This window comes from Jaculus jaculus, chromosome 1, assembly GCF_020740685.1.
Source record: "Jaculus jaculus isolate mJacJac1 chromosome 1, mJacJac1.mat.Y.cur, whole genome shotgun sequence".
Lineage (NCBI taxonomy): Eukaryota > Metazoa > Chordata > Mammalia > Rodentia > Dipodidae > Jaculus > Jaculus jaculus.
This window is the reverse complement of record NC_059102.1, coordinates 174,574,754-174,596,436: the sequence shown is the minus strand read 5'-3', so window position 1 is coordinate 174,596,436 and position 21,683 is coordinate 174,574,754. Positions and strand designations below refer to the sequence as shown.

Genomic DNA, 21,683 nt, shown 5'->3' with positions numbered 1-21,683 from the left:
CCTGTAGACTCAGGTGTTTATTAATGCTTGCAACTTGGGTCTCCAGCCATCTTGCTGGAGGTGGTGTCCACTGGTGCCTGGAACCCAACCCTATGGTGTCACTGGGGGTGAATCTGATCTCCAGCTCAAAAGTTTGCAGCGTGGTCTGAGCTCTGGCTGGGTTCTTGGTGCCCATTAGTGCTTTTTGCTTTCAGTTTTTATGGTATTTTTGGTTGTGTTGCTCTGCTTGGATGCATGGAAGCTGCTTCTTCTATCACTGAAAGAACTCACCCCTGCATCTGCAAGCTTGAAGTAAATCTTTTCCTTCTCTAAACTGTGCCTACTTTGGGTGTTCATCCCAGCAACATGACACTGCCCACAACAGATAGGTTTAGATCAACATATATTTTTGGGACTGGAGAGATGGATCAGTGGTCAAGACACTTGCTTGGAAGTCTGCTGGCCTGGGCTTCTATGCCCCACTATCCATGTAAATCCAGACACACAAAGTGGTGCATGTATCTGGAACTTGTTTGCAGTGGCAAGAGGCCGTGGTGTACCCATTCTCATTCTTTCTTTTTCTCTCTTTCCCTTAAAATAAATGATAAATAAAAAATACATTTTGTACACGTATGAAAATTGTCAATAAAATGTTACAAAAAAGCCTATATGGAAACATGTTCTTGAAATAATGAAACTGTAATATAATTTGTGTAATGAACTTTGAATGGATTATTATAAGAAGTCAAGCTACAGAAAATTGCAGTAGAAGGAGCACACATTGGTTACATGCATGCTAGAAAAGCACTAAATATCTGTTGTTGATTGAACATCATATTTAATCCTCAGTTGCGGAAGTCTTTGAGTGATGAAAACTTGCTGGCAGAGGTGTGTCACTGGAGGAGTTGAGGCATCTGGTATTAACACAGCCCCACTAGGCTGATCTGACCACTCAATCTCTCTGTTTTCTGCCTGCTGCTATGGTTATATGGCATCTACTTCTCTGCTCTTGCCATGCATTCTCCACATGATGAAATTTCTCCTTGAACTAAAAGCCAGAAATAAACTCGTTCCTTCCATAAGCTGTTCCTATTTTTTTTTTTTACCAGCTCCTAGACAGTAGCTACTATAGGAAGTTGGTACTCAGAAATGAGGTATTACTGAGATAAACTCACCATGTGTTTTTAAAATTTTTTTAAAGTTGATTTTATGGAGGAATATGAAAGCATTTTGAATTTTGGAATAAAATTAACATTAACATTAAAATTAACACTAAAATGCTATAAGCTGAGCTGCATTAGCCTTTGTAGTAAGGGTTTGAAAGATAAGTATGCAGAGAGGCATGGATTGTGGATGTTCTTGAAATTCAGTCACACACAGAAGATACCTAAATGTTATGTGTACAATTAACTTGGGGCTAGCATTCATTTCACACTGTATGCTCATCAAACTTCACATCATGTTAAACGTCTGGCACTTTCATCAGTGAATTGTACTATAGTAAAGCTGAAGAAGAAGGAAAAACGCAGGTAGGATTTAAAGTGAATTCCGGTCATTCTCTTAGTGCGGTAGGCAGCACGTCAGTCTCACAAAGTGAAGTGCTGGAGTGAAGGTAAAGCCCTTGTTTGAAAAGCCTGGCTGCCTGGGGTCAGTTCCTCAGTACCCATGTGGAGACAGATGCACAAAGTGGTGCATGCATCTAGAGAATTTCGAATCATAAGAAGAAACTGTGAGTCTCTGGTCCTGTTAGAGAACAGTTGGTTAGCCCTGGTCTCATAGTGGCTGTCGCTACTTTCAGGAAACCTCCACAAGACTGACCTTTTCACATGGGTAATGGAGAAGGGTGAACAGAAAGTCATCAAAATAATGGAAAGAAGAATGAGTTCAGTGCATGAAATAGGTAAGGTAGGGGTAAAAAGAAGGTGTTGGAAGGGGATTATGATCCAATTACATTATCTTCATGTATGATAATTATCACTAATTTTTAACAGAATGTATGAGCTTATATGTGTAGGTCATCATGCCTGCTTCACACGTACAATAGAGGGCCTGGTATGTAACTCTCCTTCCAAAACAAACATTCCATAGAACAGTCTAATTTTGAAAACAAGAAAAGTTAAAAGGGAAGATAAGGGAGTAGTAAATCTGAATGTTATCATGTTTTAGAGTCTGAGTAACAGAATTTCTCTTTCAAACATATTTTAGGACCATATTATTACCTCGCCATTTTCCCCCAACTCCAGTGAGTTTGATTTTGTTTCACTGCACAAAGAAGTTAACCAAGGCTGGGAAAATGACAATCATGCAGCAGAACTAATTGATTTCAGTTATTTCCCATTGTCCTCTGAGAAGATTTTTCTACTCCACAGTTTCTTCATTGCATTCTTTACTTCTGCATTTCTCAGAGTATAAATCAGAGGATTTAACATGGGAGTGATGATTGTGTAAAATACAGCTACCATCTTATCCTCTGAGAAGGTAGTGTCAGGTCGCATATACATAAAAGTACATGGACCGAAAAAGATGATGACCACCGCGATGTGGGAGCCACAGGTGGAGAGAGCTTTGCGCCTGCCTTCAGCTGACTGCTTTCTCAGAGACACCAGAATGACGGTGTATGAAATTAGCAAAATGACAAAACTGCCCAGCGCAATGGTGCCACTGTTGGCTGTTACAATAACACCGACAACATAGGTATCCGTGCAGGCAAGTTTCAGAACTGGATGGACATCACAGAAGTAGTGATCAATCTCATTTGGTCCACAAAAGGGAAGTTGCACTACCAGAGCGACTTGGATAATGGAATGTAAGAATCCACCGACCCATGTTCCCAGCAACATCTTATTGCATCTCTCTCTGTCCATGATGGTCATATAGTGCAAGGGTTTACAGATGGCCACGTAACGATCATAGGCCATGACAGTGAGAATGAAGATTTCGGTGCAGCCAAAGAAATGAACTACAAAGAGTTGAAGCATGCAACCCACATAGGAGATGGTTTTTTTCTTAGCTAACAGGTCAACAATCATCTTGGGTGCTGTGACTGAAGAGTAACAAATGTCCACAAATGACAAGAAGTTGAGGAAAAAATACATGGGTGACTTAAAGAGGTTGCTGAGGCACACTGTGAACATGATGAGGAGGTTGCCCAGAATAATGACCATGTAGAAGAAAGAAAACACCACAAAACATGCTTCTTCAATCTTTGCATTCTGAGAAAGGCCCCAGAAAATGAACTCAGTCACATTGTTTACTGTTTCTGTGGAGTGAATCCACGAGGTCATATTCTCAAGAGGCAATTAATTTACCTATAGGACATACAAAAGACTATCAGTATTCATTTCTATTTCAGATCAAATAAATAAACATAGTAATTAAAACAAAAAACATTTACTGTTGATCTCTTGAAAAAGATTAATATAGACCTACCAACTGACCCAGCTATTCCTCTACTGGGCAGCTACCCTACAGGCTCCACTCTTCACTGCAGAGATATTTGTTCAATGATTTGTATTGTTAAGGTGAAATGCATCTCTTCTGATCTGCTTACCTTAATAGTATATACCAATTTGCACTTCATACGACAAAGTTGAAAGAGATAAAGTAAATTGTCTAAGTCTTACAAAATGTTTGGTAAATTTCTCTTCCCCTTACTTTTTAAGATTTTTACATTTTTTTCTAAAGTTATTTAATGCTTATTTTGTATAAAGCCCTCTATTGGGTTTAGAATTGACCTCTTTTTGAGGATGTGTGAATGTTTAATAAACAGAAATGTTTCATTTATTTTTGATATAGAAATGAAAACATACACCCATGGTTCCTCTGCTGAACATCAGCCCTATATGGTAGTCATATTTTATAAAGGGTTTCTGAGCAGCTGAATCATACTGATTTCTGCAGTCCTTCCTTTGCGTAAAACTTAGATTTTGTGGGAATTAATTTATGGCTGTTTTCTGATCTCAAGCTTTCAATATTATCAATATGAGATGTGATAGAAAGAGACTTTAGTGACACTGAAATATTTCTGAAATAATATTGTTATAATGGATAAGTCATTTAATTCATGGGACCTTGTTTCATTTGCAAAATGCTAATTTTAATTTCATTATCATTTGTCATATTGAGTTATTTCTAGTATGAAATTAAATCTTTATAAATCATAGAACAACCACCAAACCCTGATTTGGAGCAAAGACTAGGAGAATCAGTTAAAAACAAGGCAGTGAAAAATCTTGTGTAGAGATATCCAGCCCTTCTACTGGATGGAATGGAAAGCAGATTCTCAGATAATTTGTTCAAGTGCAAATTGTAAGAACTCCAGGATATCTCAGCAGTTTCTTTGCCTTGGAACTTAACTATTAAGTGCCACAAAGTAAAAGAAAACCATAGTGAAAATGCACTTGTTTTTTACTCGAATATTCATCCTAATATTTATAGTTTTGTGCTAGTTACATTATACATCTCAGGTTGAGGAAATTCTATTTTTCAAGAAGAGTTGATCATTCACTGGAATTAGAATGGGTCTAGGAAGAGGACAGTACTTAATTTAATTAGACTTGTCTTCAGTGCTAAAAGTCAAGACAATGTTGTGGGGAGTCACTGGAATGTTTTAGTAGAAAAGCAGATGTAAAGCAGTTGTGATTAAAGGGGCTTTCTTTCAAGATTCTTTCTCAAATTACCCATGATTATAGTGACTCATGCTGTTTTAGGCTGTATTGAGAACACATTCCCTATGATCTGTTATGTTTAATGCTTCCCACCCCTGAACTCTGCTTTTACCAGTCTCCTGTAGCAGCAGTGCTACACAAAAGCTCTGAGAAACCATGGGGCCTGCATTCCCTCAAGGATGTCTATTAATGTGACAGAATAGTCACTACAGTCTGCCTGCTTTTGTGCATCATAATGCAGTTCAGATTCAGAATTAGGCACACGCGCACAGTTTTGCATCCTGGAGGGAGAAGGAAATAGACACAGAGAATACTCAACTCCTACAAAGCCAGATTTCCAGAGACATAGAGGCTTCAAAGACCTTATCACTGAAGCAGACCTAAAATGAACCTGACATGGCTCAGGGAAATTTGTGGCAGAAAAATTGTTAGAGCCTCACATTGGGTCATTAGGCACAGAGACATTGCCTCTTACCCATAACTATGGCTAACCCAAAATGCATGACCCATATTCCCCAACGAGGAGGGTCCCTATAGAGGGGGGGAGGATAGGGAGGAGGCTAACAATGGTACGAACTTGACTGTATACATTGTGTACATAACTAATAAAAAATTAAATAAATAAATAAAAATAAAATATTTCAAAAAAGAAAAAAAAATACTACTTACTGAATTTAAAGGAAGATCAAACCATAGCAGTTTGGACAATAATAATTTATCTTGCTTGATTCTCCTCTAGAACATTTGGGCATTGACACACATAAACTAGGGAATGGTCTTCTACTGTTTAAAGCATGAGGACTTACATGATGTCTTTCTCCCTAAGGCAAGGTCATCTCAAAGACACTTCCTATACCTTTTTTAGTGTTGAAAAGTACCAGCTAACTGTCCTTTCCAATGACTGGCATTTTCTCATCATCATGCCACCATCGTTCATATTCATGTACTTATTCACATAAACATAGTATGTTTATTATCTTATCATCACAGACACATAGTAAGCAGTATACTGTAATTTTATTATATGTGCAAAGTTTTCTTTCCAACAAACATCCTGTATTATTTGAGTAGAAAGACAAATCTCACCAGTCTTTTCCAAAAGGGCTTGAAATTTGCCTCGGTGTTCTCTCCTTAGATAGTGTGGGTATAGAAGTCTAAATTACAAATGAAGATGCCTGCAAGTCTGTTTTGTGAACAGTTAGTACCTGAGAATACCTGTCTCCCTAAATTCAAGGGTAAAAAGAACCAGTTTTCCTTGTTCTTGGCTGTCTCATGGCTCTGCCATGTCATTGTGCCTTTGGCAATAAAAGCTCTTTTTCTACTTCTTATATAGTTTGCTTTGAGTAGGAAAGTAAAATGGTAATGACCTCAGGGAAATCTTTTCCTTCCCCAAAGTCATCCTCCATAGTCAAACCAAACTGGTGACCTAAAAGTGAATTTTAATTTACCATGGCTGTTGAAGGTAGAGTCAACAGAATTATTCAAATCTATTGATTATGTGTGAGAAGCATAATAGTAAATGATGCTGTAATATTATTATAGTCAAGAACTAATTAGGCATTAAAATGCATAGAGATAAAGGAAACTGAGGAAAAAAATTTTTGTAGCATTTTTATTAGTTATGTTCGCAGTGTATATACAGTCATGTTGATACCATCATTAGCCTCCTGCCTGTCCTCCCCCACACAGGGATCCTCCTCATTGTGAAATGTGGATCGTGCATTCTGGGGTTAGCCATCAGTTATGGGTAAGAGGCAATGTCTCTGTCCAAAATGACCCAACGTGTGGCTCTAACATTCTTTCCGCACCCTCTTCAGCAAAATTCACTGAGCCTTGTTGGGTTCCTTTTAGGTCGGCTTCAGTGATGAGGTCTTGGGAGACTCTGGAGCTCTGATTTGGTAGGAATTGAGTGTTCTCTGTGTCTATTTCCTTCACGTTTGTGCTGGTATCAGTTTCACCAAGAAAGCAGCATTCTTGCTTGTTTCCCCGAAACAAATTATTTTGTAAAATGAAAAAGCATCACTTTAAAATGCAAACTTGAAATCCAACTGGAGATGTAAATTAGGTATTTATACTTGTGATTCATTCATAATTTATTCTGCATATTTGACTTATGAAGTCCTTTTTTCCTCAATTATAACCTTTTCTGTGAACGTGATATCCTTTTTTTGTAGAATTTCTGCCTATACTCTTGTTCTAAACAGTGCTATATCATTTATTCTAAAGATCAGCTAAGGCACTGCTTTCTCTGAGAAGACTTCCCTGAAGATAGCTTGATTAGCATGTTTTTGTCTTTTGAACCTTTAGCACCTTATAAACATGCTTGTAATCACACTTGCTAATTCATTTGGCTAACTCTACTCCCATGTAGAGAACTATCCTGTATATACATGGTTAAGTGCCCTGACCTGGAATGAATAGATGCTCCATACATATAATTGATTGAATCAATGCCAATGACAAATAGATAGAAACAAGGACAATGTGACACATGTGTCTTTCTGGTCCTCATACAGGATCCAGAAAAAAAAAAAAAAAAAAAAAACCACATTGATTTTTGAACCTTGTGTTGAAAGGGTTTGATGCATTCTATCTAAGCTTGCCTAGAGAGAACAAGAAGATAACATAAGACATGAGTCAGAGCAGAAAAACTGCAATGCAGATCAGTCTTCTACTAGCTGCAACCATGATACCAATGGCTCAATTCTAATGACTTTTAGTAAGGAGTATATGTCATAGATAAAATGATCTGTGATAGTGGAGTCATTGAGTGAAAGTCTATAAGTAGGAATGAGTTGAATTACTGATTGCAATCTCTTCCTACCCAGGATACATCCAACAGTATAACATTTACCCATTTCCTCATGATAATCACACAATTCAAAAGTATTAAGTCCTTTAAAAATATGGTTCAAATATCAATGTGATGGTTACTTTATTACTGTTCTCTCTGTTTGCATGTGTGCAAAACCCATTTAAGCCTTCATTAATAAGCCATTAAGCATGTTTTTCAGCACTTGTGAGTCCTTGAATCTTTATGAACTTCATTCACCATGAGCTCTTGCAGATATGAATACTGTTATGAGGTGAAGATCCAAGCTGGATGTCATTGCTGGAACTTTAATGAATAATCACCACTTTGAAATAATTCACTCATTGAATGTGATGTTCTAGATATGTTCATTAGAGCTACTTTGCATCAAATCCTCCATATAAACTTAGAATTGATATGTGCTTCTATGTTGCAATTTCTTGGAATGTTTAATGGCTTAGAAATTAATATTGACTTTTGTCTTTGCATTGATTTTGTCGTGTGTGTGTGTGCACTCATACACATTTGGCACTGCTGCAGATGCTAATATCTGCCAATTTTTTTCCCCAAGCTTTCATTGTTTCATGAGTGCTATGTAAATTATATGATTATTACATTATTATCTTCTTTCTTTTATTTTTTATTAAGTAGAAACTGTATGGACACATCATATGTCAGTACCATCATTTATTCCTTCTTTCCCCCTCTCCACTGAGGGCCTTCCTTAGTGTGATTGCTGGTATTCACTATGGAACTTTAGGTCATGAGTTGTGAGAGCCGCAGACAGTCATGGGGGGGGGGATACATCTGGATTTTCCTTCCCACCCTGTGACTCATATATTTTTTTTCCCAAAAACTCCCTGAGCCTTGGTGAGCATGCTTTAATTCTACTTATGAGTTGAGTTCTCAGAAGCTCTGGATTTCTGCTTTTGTACATCTTAGTGCATCAGTATATTTTACCCATCACGTTTCTAACAGAAATCCTACTTTTGTGCACTTAATATACTATTTGTTTTGTAATAGTCTGGAAATTGTTAAGACACATATTACTAAACAATGATTTTGAAACAAATCTTTATAGTGCTATTGATATCATAGTCATATTAAATTTTATATCTATAATATGTATAGTTTCATATTTTTCATTTTATAATTTTTAAATGAATTTCCCCCTGTATTGAGTAATTTCTGTTTTGGGCCAAAAATCTCTCCTCTTTCATTTAATTTTCTATATAATCAGATTTATTTTTATTATGCCATAAATTGAAGAAGAATTTTTTTATTTCTCTCAATTTTTTTAATCATACATATATATGAATAAATATAATATATAATTAAATATATATTTATATAATTTATATATATATATATTTATATATATTATATATAATATATAAATTATATATAAATATATAAATTATATATATTTATATTTATATAATTTATATTTATTTTATATAATTATATATAAAATGAATATATAATTATATATATATATATATATATATATATAGAGAGAGAGAGAGAGAGAGAGAGAGAGAGAGAGTTAGTTTTCTATTCAGCAAATACAGGCAGTATGGTACCATTATTAGCCTCATCCATGACCTACTCCCTCCCCATTGGCCCCTCCTTGTTGAGGTATATGGGTCATACCTTGTGGAGTTAGCTCACAGTTATTGGTACGATAAATGTCCTGACCCAACATGTGGCTCTGACATTCTTTCCACCCCTTCTTCCGCAAAATTTCCCTTAGCCATGTTGGGTTCATGTTTGGTCTGCTTCAGTGATGAGATATTGGGGGCCTCTGAGGCTCTGGCTCTTTGATTTGGTAAGAGTTGATTTTTCTCTGTATTGGTCTCTTTCCCCCTTGTGCTGGTATCCGGTTCATCAGGAAATCAGCACCCTTGCTTGTTTCGGTATAGCAACATCAAAAAATCAAATGAAAATAAATGCTGGTGAGGATGTGGAGGAGTAAGAACACTCATCCACTGTTGGTGGGAATGTAGAATGGTACAACCACTTTGGAGAGCAATTATGGAGACTCCTGAAAAACCTGACTATAGAGTTACCAACAGACCCAGTTATTCCCTTACTGGGCATCTACCCTAAAACCTTCAAACCATAAGCCAGAGAGATTTGCTCAACCATGTTTGTAGCGGCTCAAGTCATAATAGCTAAGAGCTGGAATCAATCCAGGTGTCCATCACTAGAAGAATGGATAACTAAAATGTAGTATATCTAGACAATGGAATTCTGCACAGCAGTAAGAAAAAATGACACAAATAAATTCGAGGAAAAATGGGTGAACCTGGAACAGATCATCCTCAGTGAACTTACCCAATCACAGAAAAAAAAAAAAAAATCATCACATAGTCTCACTCATCTACAGCACCTAACCTGAATCTACCCAAGATACCTTACATACCCAGCAAGCATCTTGTGGACTAGACACTAGGATGGATGGGGAGGGAGGGGAGGACCTAGAAGGGGTGGGAAACACTAATTTAGACCCAAATGGCAATGGTACCATAAAATTCTATTTCTCTCAATCTTTAGTAACATCTTCCATGATTATAAAAGATTCCCATGGTAATACCCTCCCTCTCCCCACTTTCTTCTTTGAAATTCTGTTCTCCATCATATCCCCTCCCCCTCTCAATCCGTCTCTCTTTTATTTTTATGTCAAGATCTTTTCCTCTTCTTATGATGGTCTTGTGTAGGTAGTGTCACGCACAGTGAGGTCATGGATATGCAGGCCATTTTATGTCTGGAGAGAGCACGTTGTAAGGAGTCCTACCCTTCCTTTGGCTCTTACATTCTTTTCCCCACCTCTTCTGCATCAGTTCCTGAGCCTTGGAATGTGAGATAGAGATATTACTCAGTATTCCAGTCACTTCTTTCTTGCACCATGATACCTTCTGAGTTGTCCCAAGGTCGCTGCCATCTGAAAAGAGAAGATTCTCTATCCAAAATGAGAGTAGTATTTATATAAGGGTATGAATATTAACAAAAGTGCTCACTCACTGGGCAGTTTGATAAGCATTGTATATACATTTATCCATACATCAGCAGACGTTACACACCTAGGACTCATTACTACCCCTGTTTTAAGTTTTCAGTATCAATGATGTATTCACTCCCATGGAGTGGGCCTCCAGTCCAGTGAGAGGGCAGTTTGTTTCCACCATGATAGACCTGTCACTATTTCAACCTTTGGCTCATTTGACCTGCCTTGCTAATTATAAGGCTTGCAGTGTCCACTGTTGAGTATCTTCACTAGTGGTATCTCTTTCTCCCATTGACCTGCATGTAGAATGGCTTCTTCCAGCTTTCTGTCAACTTGTCTACATGAAGGAGGTTATCAGCTCAGTTCCAGCAGGATTTCTCAGTGACCTTGCAGCGCAAGTATGTGGAGTCTTCAGCAATAGGGTCTTGCCATCTATTCCTGGTGGGAAACCAAGGGCTTCTGCAACAGCCTATAATGTTTTGGGGGCATCAGGGACCTCCCTGGCCAAAACTCACTGGATGGTATCCCATTCCTAGCACTGAAAATTTTCTAGTAACAATCTATGGCTCTTGAGTGTTCCATTGTCAAAAACTAGAGGGTTCCATATGATTTATTTATATTCTCTTAGATTTTGATTTAGCCCTCTCTTCACTTTTCCTTTACTCATTCTCTTCCCCAACCTCACTTTGGGCCTTTTCACCCTTGTTAATCTATTCTTCTACTTGCATATATACAATACAATACAATTTTTTATACATTATGTTTGTGTATTTGTGAGTCCAATGTTAATATGAAAATATAGCATGATTGCTCTCTCTCTCTCCCTCTCTTACCTTGCAAACAAATAAATAAAATTTAAAAAAGAAAATATAGCATGGCTTCTTAAAATGACATTCCTTTTTTCCTGACAGGCTATGATACAAAATTTCTGCTTTTAAGAATTTATAGGACGTATATTTTTAAAATATCACAAGCAATTACATTAGCAGAAGAGAAAACACTATTTAATAAAATTTCCAATAGAGTTTACGAAAAGGTGAATGTTGCCAAACCAATCATTGGAGGCATTCTAGGGAGATTGTACATTTTTTAAATTTATTTTTCAAGGTAGGGTTTTGCTCTGGCCCAGGCTGCTGGGATTAAAAAAGTGCTCCACTAAACCCTGTCCCTAGGGAGTTTTATTTCATCTCCATTGGATAAACTACTGTTTCTAGAGATTTCTTTTTTTGACTTGAATTGACAATAATATTTATATTAATTTATCTCATATCCAGTTGTATAGACGCTAGCTATGTCATAATACTCACATATTTCTTCATTTAAATATTTTATTCATTTATTTGTTTGATAAAGAGCAAGACAAAGAAGGAGAGAGAGAGGGAGAGAGGAGAGAGAAAGAGAACATACCAGGGCCTTTGGTCACACATTGTAAATGAACTCTAGTTGTATTCACCACACTGTGTTTGGCTTTACATTGTCACTGGGGGACCAAACTCTGGCCCTTAGGCTTTGTGGGCAAGTGCCTTAACCACTGAACAATCACTACAGCCCATACTCAAAAACCTAAACAATAAAGTCAAACAACCCACTGACAAATGGGGCAAAAAACTGGACAGGGAGTTCTCAAAGGAAAAAAATACAAATGGCAAGCACACATTTAAGAAAATGTACAACATCCCTAATCATCAGGGAAATGCAAATTAAGACAACCATGAGATTCCACCTTATCCCCATAAGGATAGCAAACATTAAAAAATCAAATGAAAAAAAAAATGATGGTGAGGATGTGCAGAAATAGGAACCCTCATTCACTGTTGGTGGGAATGCAAGATGGTACAACCACTATGGATGGAAATATGGAGATTCCCAGAAAGGTTGACTATAGAGTCAGACCCAGTTATTCTCTTTCTTTAAAGTTTTTTCTACGTTTTTTAATTGAATATATATTATTTTATAAGAGTGATATATTATGTAAGACTATTATACTAAATACATGCACAACTGCTGCATTAAAGACTTAAATTTGGGCTGGAGAGATAGCTCAGTGCTTAAAGGCACTTGCTTGAAGAGCTTGATGGTCCAGGTTTGATTCCCCACTACTCACCTAAAGAAAAAGTGCAAAAAATGGTACATGCATCTAAAGTTCATTTACAGTGGCAACAGGCCCTAGCATATCCACCTCCTTCTTCTCTTGCAAATAAATAAGTAAACAATAAGTAAATAAAATATTTTTAAAAGAATTAGATCTTAATTATAAAATTTAATGAGGAAACAATAAAAGACATCTTCAACAGTCATGTTCCAAAACATTCGAAATAGTGAAATGCATAAAACTGCCAAATAGAATTATGCCCAACTATTCAGCTACAAAAGAGTGGAAAGATGAATAATTGTGTTATACATAAGATATTACATGATAATAATAGCATACAACAGATCACACAGAAGGAATGATTCCTACCAACAAAATAAGAAGACAGACAATAAGTTGGATAATCTGTGTTGTTCTGAGTCTGAAAAGTTCAGAGCAGGTTATTCAAATTGATTTTAGAAATGAAGTTTATGGCTACCTTTCAAACACATTAATTATAAATGGAATGAGGAGGACTTCTGGAGTGATGCTAAGTTGTGCCTTTTAAGCCAGTTGTGTAAAATTCAATAGCAGTAATCCTCTTGCCTGTGCATGATGTGTGTGTTGGGGGGGGGGCGCAGGCTTATACACGTCATAGCATGTGTATGGACATCGGCAAACAACTTTGGGTGTTGTTCCTCATTTCCACCCTGTTTGAGGCACAGTCTCGTGCCATTCACAGCTGCTAGGACAGATTACCCTCCTGAAAACATGCAGAATTTTCTTTGCTCCACCTGCCATCTTGCCATAGGAGGACTGTGATTACAGATATGTTCTACTGTGTCCAGTTTTTCTATAGATTCTGTGGGTACAACCTCTGGTCATGACACTTGCACAGCAAGTCCTTTTAACCCATAGATACATTTCCCAAATCTGATCCTTTATTTTTAAGAAATCAGTTATCTCATGCTGCTGTAACATAACTCTAATGATGAGTTCTAACAGAAGGCAATTTAAACAATAATAATGCTTAAATTTCAGTCAAAGTGGAGAAAGCTCAACAGCAACTTACTTTTGTTTAAGAAATATTTGATGACACCAAACTTTCCTGAGGGCATTCTTCATCTCCACATTCCTCAGTGTGTATACCAGAGGGTTGAACATAGGAGCAATAATGGTGTAGAAGAGAGAAAACGCCTTGTCTTCTGGAAATGTTGTGGCTGGTCTAATGTAGATGAATAATGCAGGTACAAAAAACAGGATCACAACTGTTATGTGTGAGCTGCAGGTAGAAAGAGCTTTGCTGCGGCTCTCCATGGGATATGCCCTTATGGTGTATAATATAAAAAAGTAAGACAACATCAGGACAACAAAAGTCACCAAAGCAATGAAGCCGGAATTTGCAATGACTAACAGTCCTACTATATGTGTGTCACAACAGGCCAATTTCAGCAAAGGATACACGTCACAGAAATAGTGATCAATCTCATTGGGGCCACAAAATGGTAAAGATATGGTGACAAGAAACTGACTGGTTGAGTGTACAAATCCTCCGGTACAACAAGCTATGATGATTTTGTTACACCTACGCCTGCTCATGATGGCGGTGTAGTGCAGGGGCTTGCAGATGGCCACGTAGCGGTCATAGGCCATCGCAGCGAGAATAAAGATCTCAATGCCTCCAAATAAATGAGTTGTGAAGAGCTGTGCCATGCAATTATTGTAGGAAATGATCTTCCTTTCTGTCAGGAGGTCTGCCATTAATTTAGGAGTCACTGTGGATGTGTAGCAGAGGTCAGAAATTGAGAGGTAGTTGAGAAAGAAATACATGGGTTGGTGGATGAGCTGAGAGCATGTAATAGAGATCATGATGAGCACATTTCCCATCCAAATGGCAATGTAGCAAAATAAAAATAGTACAAAGCAAAAGACTTCAATGTTATTATTACTGGAAAGTCCCAAGAGGATAAACATAGTGATGTCACTGCTGTTTTCCATGGTCGCATTTGGAAAGAACACCATCTGAAGTGACATAATACAGGTACATGCTTACCAGTGTCTGCAGAAGAGTGTATTCTAGTTGAAGAATTACTAAGAATTAATTGATTAATGTTATTCAGTTATGTCAGATAATAAAAACTGGATGTTCAATTAAAATGTCTATCAAGGGCTGGAGAGATGGCTTAGCGGTTAAGCGCTTGCCTGTGAAGCCTAAGGACCCCGGTTCGAGGCTCGGTTCCCCAGGTCCCACGTTAGCCAGATGCACAAGGGGGCACACGCATCTGGAGTTCGTTTAGAGGCTGGAAGCCCTGGCGTGCCCATTCTCTCTCTCTCCCTCTATCTGTCTTTCTCTCTGTGTCTATCGCTCTCAAATAAATAAATAAATAAATAAATAAATAATTTAAAAAATGTCTATCAAGACTCTCTGTGAAAATGGGTTTCCATCAAATCATAAAGCAACTTGTGATCAGTCCCTGACTTACTGGACATGGCTACTTTTGGTGAAACATCATGAATAAGGTTACCTGTTTCCAAAGCATAATTTAATATTCAATATTTCCTTGTGATGGATTTTCTCTTAGGCATTCATATTATTAAGCAAACAAGTATAAATCAGGTAACTCTCATTTATCACAATGTACCAACAAATATCAGATATGAGCTAGTATGTATGTAGAAGGTATTACCACAAATCCATTTTTATTAATATAAATCAATATTTAGTAAATATTACTTTTATTATTTGTGTTTCTGGAGAGAGAGCAAGTGCTTGAGCATGTGTGAGTGCATACACACACCATGGTACACATGTGGAGGCCAGAGGATAGAATTAACTCTGCCTTTCCAAACTTCAAGGTTTGCATACATATTTGAGTCAATTAGGAAAACTCCAGGTACTTTCTGAATTTCAGTCTTTGCACCATTTTAGTCAAATATAAATAAAGTGTTTAGAAAATTAGATTATTATTTAAGCAAGTGTCAATATGTAAACAAGAAGCCAATCAGTTCAGAGTCTTAATACATATACCAGCTCTGGAAAGTGACAAACTCACAGCTCACACACAGTTTTAGGAAGAAATGTATCTATTCTTGGGCTGGAGAGATGGCATAGCAGTTAAGTGCTTGCCTGTGAAGCCTAAGACCATGGTTTGACACTCGATTCCCTACGACCCACATAAGCCAGATGAGCAAAGTGGCACATATATCTGGAGTTCGTTTGCAGTGGCTGGAGGCCCTGGTGTGCCCATTCTCTCTCTCCTTCTCTCTCTCTCTCTTTCTCTCTGCCTCTTTCTCTCTCTCTGTCTTAAGCTCTTAAATAAATAAATAAATACTTTTAAAAGAAAATATATCTTTTCTCTGAAGCATTATTAGTGATTATTATATTCTTAGCTATTGGTCAAGTACGAAAAATAAGTGTGAAAAAAGATTTGGATGAATGATTTTTACTTCTTAAATTTGGGATATTATTTTCTTCATTCATACAGTTCCTCTCTGTAAAGTGAGGGAACTAGAATTAATGATCTTTAAGACTGTTTCCGACAGTCATGTCTCTTTTTCAGATGGGGTCGCACTCTTACTAAGCTGACATGGAACGCACTCTGCAGCCTAGGATGTCCTCAAACATGGGGTATTCATGCTTTAAGTACTGGGATTATAAATGTGGTCCATCACATCTAGCTCTTTGATGTTTGTTTTTAATCCAAAATGTAAGATTTTTCAATTTTTACACAATAAATTTTTATAGTTATAAAACATGTTTTTGTTTTCATGTGAAGATCTCCAAAAATCTAGGCAGGACTCGTGCTGATCTTATCTTTCTAGCATATGCCATGTCACCCACAGTAGACATTGATCTCCCTTAACTTCACACTCTTTTAATCTTTGTGGCTTACAATATATTTGCAGTATAATCTATAATAAAGGTATTTTCAAAATGGCTTCTAACTGATATATATTATTAACATAGGAATAAATATGTTTCCAGTAAACATCTCATGTTTGTGAGTGCTATGGTGAAACAGAAAATATTTTCTTTTATAATCATTTTGGTTCTCTCATCACTGAAATTAACTAAATCATTTCCTTACAACTACTCTCTTGGCCTCTTCCTCAGCACAATGACTGGTACTAATATTTTACTTCCTATTTTCCCAATTTTTGCTTAAAAATTACAAAACACACATTCTTGGTGACTGCTACCACCTGTCAAATCAGTCATTGATAGGAGGCCATCCATCCCACATAAAAAGAGTTCAAGACAGAAATACTTTCTCTGTAAAACTAATCTATTATAGTCAATAATATAGAACCAAATTATTCCTGAGAATTTTCAAACTAAAATGAAAAACTAAAGTTTTACATAAAGACAATATGCTAAAAGTGCATTTCTATTTCATCTCAAGACTATGTTTCTTGAGAGTTAAATATATATCATCAAGTAACCAACTCACCAGCTAGCATCCTTTTAGATTCAAGTTTCCAAAGCAATCATAAACTGATTTATAAATATCTTACCAAAATCTGGATCATGAATCTCCAGTCTCATATATTATATAGTTTTTGATGCCTAGTATTTGTAATTTGCTGCTTATGTAACTTAGGCTTTTTCTTCTCTTCTTCATAACCAGAAGAGAAAATTATAGTTCTCCTTATGATAAGAAATGATCTCCACCAACCTGCACATGACATTTTATTTTGGTCCCTAGGGAAGAAGTTTGAGTTCCTGGTGTGTTTTACGTATTTATTTTTATACATCCTGGAGGTGGAACCCAGGGTATTGCTTGTGAAAGGCCAGTATTTGGCTACCAAGAAATACCCTGAGCGCCTTATAATTTTCTGGAAAATAATAGACACGTGTAATTATCTGTGTTATCATTAAGAATTTACTGAGTGTTCATTAGGATGTCTGTTACTAATGCAATTTTACATTTTGTAATTCTCTGCTTGTAGTTAAATAAACCTTTTCTTTTATGCATTTATACTCAAACCTCATGTGTTTGCTTCTGCTCGGCTTTGTGAACTCCACATCTCTAACAGCAAATATGTAGTACATGAAAACAATTACTCTTTATGAGTCATAAAATTTGGTTGTATTTAGTTTTTTAGAGTTACTATGAGGGCACATATTAGGATAGTTAAGGATGTTTAGAAAACTGGCCATTTTATCATAGATTATGTTCCTCCTCACCCCTGGTCAACTTCTTTTCCATACTCTGCCTTTGCTAAGACATTTTAAGTAAATTGGTGCTTTGTGGAATTTCTTTGGTCATCTTTCACTTTAGTCATTTTTAATGTCACTATCTTTTACTTACTTGGAATGTTTATAATATTATGCAAAAATGATAATTATATAGTTGGTTTAGAGTATATGTCATCATATAGCTTTATACTTTTCTTCCCTTTTGGCATCTTAACACTGCTTTACTGATTTTACTACATTTTAAAAACTTTTGTCTTCCGTATTATAGTTCTCCTTATGATAAGCAATAATCTCCACCAATCTCCACATGGCATTTTATTGTGGTCCCTAGGGAAGAAGTTTGAGTTCCTGGTGTGTTTTGTGTATTTATTTTTATACATCTGGAGGTGGAAATAAGCCTTTCCTTTTATACATCTATACTCAAACCTCATGTGTTTGCTTCTGCTTTTGTCTTCTGCATTAAATTATTATTTTGTTTCTTTAAAAAATATTTTTAGCATCTTCCTTTAAGCATGAAATATTCTGTTAAGTCATGTGACAAGGCTCTAAAACATGTATACTTCCATAACTCCTTCTCAACAAGAAGGCTGTGTCACGTCATTGATATCCTAGTTTTAATTTTCTGTATGACTAAAAAATAAATCTTACTTACATTGGTTTAAGTAGTTTTATCTTAGACATCTGCATTTTAAACAAATCTCCATTTAAGTACAATTAATGATCTAAAATACTATTCCATAAAATTAGAAATGAAAGAGAACTACCAAATCTCTTTACAAAGTCAGAAATACACTACCTAAATCAGATAAATATATGAGAAAAATCATAAACCAGTCTCCATGGTGAACATACATGTAAAAACTCTCAAAAATATTTGAAAACTATGTTCAAAGAGCACATCCAAAGCATAATTAATTGTCATTAGGTTGGCTTTATCCAGAAATTCAGGGATGGCCCAATGTGCACTAATCAAAAAATTTAATATATCACATAACTGGACTCAAAAACAAAAAAAAAATCATATGATTGGTTCAAAAATGCAGAAAAGGCTTCTAAAAATTCAACATGAGGGCTGGAGAGATGGCTTAGTGGTTAAGAGCTTGCTTGTGAAGCCTAAGGACCCCGGTTCAAGGCTCGGTTCCCCAGGTCCCATGTTAGCCAGATGCACAAGGTGGCGCATGCGTCTGGAGTTCGTTTGCAGAGGCTGGAAGCCCTGGCGCGCCCATTCTCTCTCTCTCCCTCTATCTGTCTTTCTCTCTGTGTCTGTCGCTCTCAAATAAATAAATAAAAATTAAAAAAAAAATTCAACATGACACCTGAAGAAACTAGTTAAAAAAACATTCCTCAACATAATAAAGGCTATGCACAGGAAAGCAATAGTTGACATTGTAATCAACAGGAAAAAATTGAATCCTTCTAACAAAAAATCAGGAACAAACACAGATACCCACTTTATCCCTTATTCAGTAGAATACTGGAAGGAAGTTTTAGCTATAACAATAAGACAAGAGAAGTTAATAAAAGGTTGCAAATAAGAGAGGAAGAAGTAAAATTTTTGTTACTTGTAGATGATATGACTCTATATGTGTCCTGAAGACTTCGCCAGAAAACTCTGAGAATTAAAGAAATGCAAGATTGGCATTCAAAAATCAGTAGCCCTCCTATATACCAATGACAAACATGCTAAAGAAGCAAATGGGCAAATAATCGCATTCATAGTGCCCTCAAAAATATCTTGGAATAAATCTAACCAAGGAAGTTAAATACTTTTACAGTGAAAACTTTAAGTACTCAAGAAGCACATTCCAGAAAACACTAAAAGATGAAGCTTTCTCCTGCTTAGGAATTTGAAGAAACAGTGTTGTTAAAATGGCTATCTGACCCAAATCCATCTACAGATCCAATGCCTTAATTATCAAAATGCCAACAACATTCTTTTTTTAGTTTTTTTTTGTTGTTGTTTCTTTGTTTATCATTTGAGAGTGACAGAGAGAAAGAGGCAGAGAGAGAAAGAGAGAATGGGCACACCAGGGCCTCCAGCCACTGCAAACGAATGCAGACGTGTGTGCATCCTTGTGTATCTGGCTAACGTGGGTCCTGGGGAATCGAGCATAGAACCTGTGTCCTTAGGCTTCACAGGCGAGTGCTTAACCACTAATCCAGCTCTCCAGCTCCAACAACATTCTTTATGAAAAAGAAAATTAAACTAAAATTCACTTGGAAGCACAATAGACCATGTGTGTTTGCCATTAGTATTTCTTCTTCTGTGAACTGGCTGTCCAGCTGTTTGCCCCATTTTGTGAGTGGGTTGTTTGACTTTCTATAGTTTAGGTTTTTGAGTTCTTTGTAGATTCTAGAGATTAGGCCTCTGTCAGTTGAATAGTCAGCAAATATTTTCTCCCATCCGGTGGTAATCTATTGGCTTTGATTATTGTATGCTTGCCTGTGAAGAAACTCTTCAGCTTCATGTGATCCCATTGGTTGAGTGACTGTTTAAGATCCTGTACTACTGGGGTTTTATTCAAGAAGTCTTTTCCCATTCCTATATCATGGAAAGTTTCTCCTATATTTTATTCCATTAGCAGCTGAGTTTCTAGTCTTTGTTTGTTTGTTTTGTTTTTCAAGGTAGGGTCTCACTCTGGCTCAGGCTGACCTGGAATTAAATATGTAGTCTCAGGGTAGCCTTGAACTCACAGTGCTCCTCCTACCTCTGCCTCCCAAGTGCTGGGATTAAAGGCATGTGCCACCATGACCGGCAGAGTTTCTAGTCTTACATTGAGGTCTTTTCCATTTCAACTTAGATGTTGTGCATGGCGAGATGTGTGGATCAAGTTTCAGTTTCCTGCATTTGGTTATCCAGTTTGGACAGCACCATTTGTTGAAGATGCTATCTTTTTACCAGACTAGATTGTTAGGGCCTTTGACAAATATCAAGTAGCTGTAGTTGCTTGACCCAAAGTCCAGGTCCACAGTTCTATTCCGTTGGTCTATACTCCTGTTTTTATGCCAGTACCATGCCACTTGTATTACTATGGCTTTAGACCAGGTATGGTGATGCCTCCAGAGATATTTCTTTTGCTGAGGATATTCTTGGATATCTGAGGACTTCTGCCTTTCCATATGAATTCTGAGATCATTTATTCTAATTCTGTGAAGCACAATGTTGTGATTTTATTTATTTTTTAATTTTTTTGGTTTTCTAAGATAGGGATTCACTCCAGCTCAGGCTGACCTGGAATTCACTATGTATTCTCAGGGTGGCCTCAAACATTCAGCAATCCTCCTACCTCTGCCTCCCAAGTGCTGGGATTAAAGGCATGTGCCACCACACCTGGCTAATGTTGTGATTTTAATTGGAATTGCATTAAATCTGTATATTGTCTTTGGTAGGATTACCATCTTCACAATCTAGGAGCATGAAGGATCTTTCCATTTTTTTCAAGTCTTCCTCAATTTCATTTTGAGTGCTTTTATGTTTTCATTGTGTAGACCTTTCACTTTCTTGGTTAACGTTATACAGTTAACAGATGAATAATATATAGTATATACAAAAAACTCAAAAAGCTGAGCAATAAGAAAATAACTTAATCAAAAATGGGCTGTATGACTCAACTGTACCACCCTTAGATATTTACCCAAAGAAACTAAATCAACATACCACACAGATACTTGAACACCAGTGTTTATTGCAGCAATATCCAAAGAACTATATTAAGGACCAAATGAGATATCTAAAAACAGATGAATGTTTCAGGAAAACGTGAACCTTATATGTATATTAATTTCCTTTTGTAGTCATAATGAAGAACAATTAATATTGTTCTTTGAAAAATAGATGCAAGAGAGATAATTATATAAAGTGAATTAAAACAATCTCAGAAATAATAATGTAATGTAATTTGTTGTCATCTGTAGTTTTTGGCTTCATATAGATACAAAAATATCAC

At 36.5% G+C, this 21,683-nt stretch overlaps 2 protein-coding genes across 2 annotated transcripts; both read right to left on the bottom strand.

Moving 5' to 3' along the window:
• Window positions 1–2,306: 2,306 nt before the first annotated feature.
• Window positions 2,307–3,263, bottom strand: LOC123455128 (olfactory receptor 4S2-like). The gene has a single exon (XM_045135374.1). The coding sequence runs from the start codon at window positions 3,261–3,263 to the stop codon at window positions 2,307–2,309; it is 957 nt and encodes a 318-aa protein (XP_044991309.1).
• Window positions 3,264–13,604: 10,341 nt separating this feature from the next.
• Window positions 13,605–14,534, bottom strand: LOC101603433 (olfactory receptor 4P4-like). The gene has a single exon (XM_004667659.1). It carries the CDS (start codon window positions 14,532–14,534, stop codon window positions 13,605–13,607), a length of 930 nt encoding a protein of 309 aa, XP_004667716.1.
• Window positions 14,535–21,683: the final 7,149 nt, after the last annotated feature.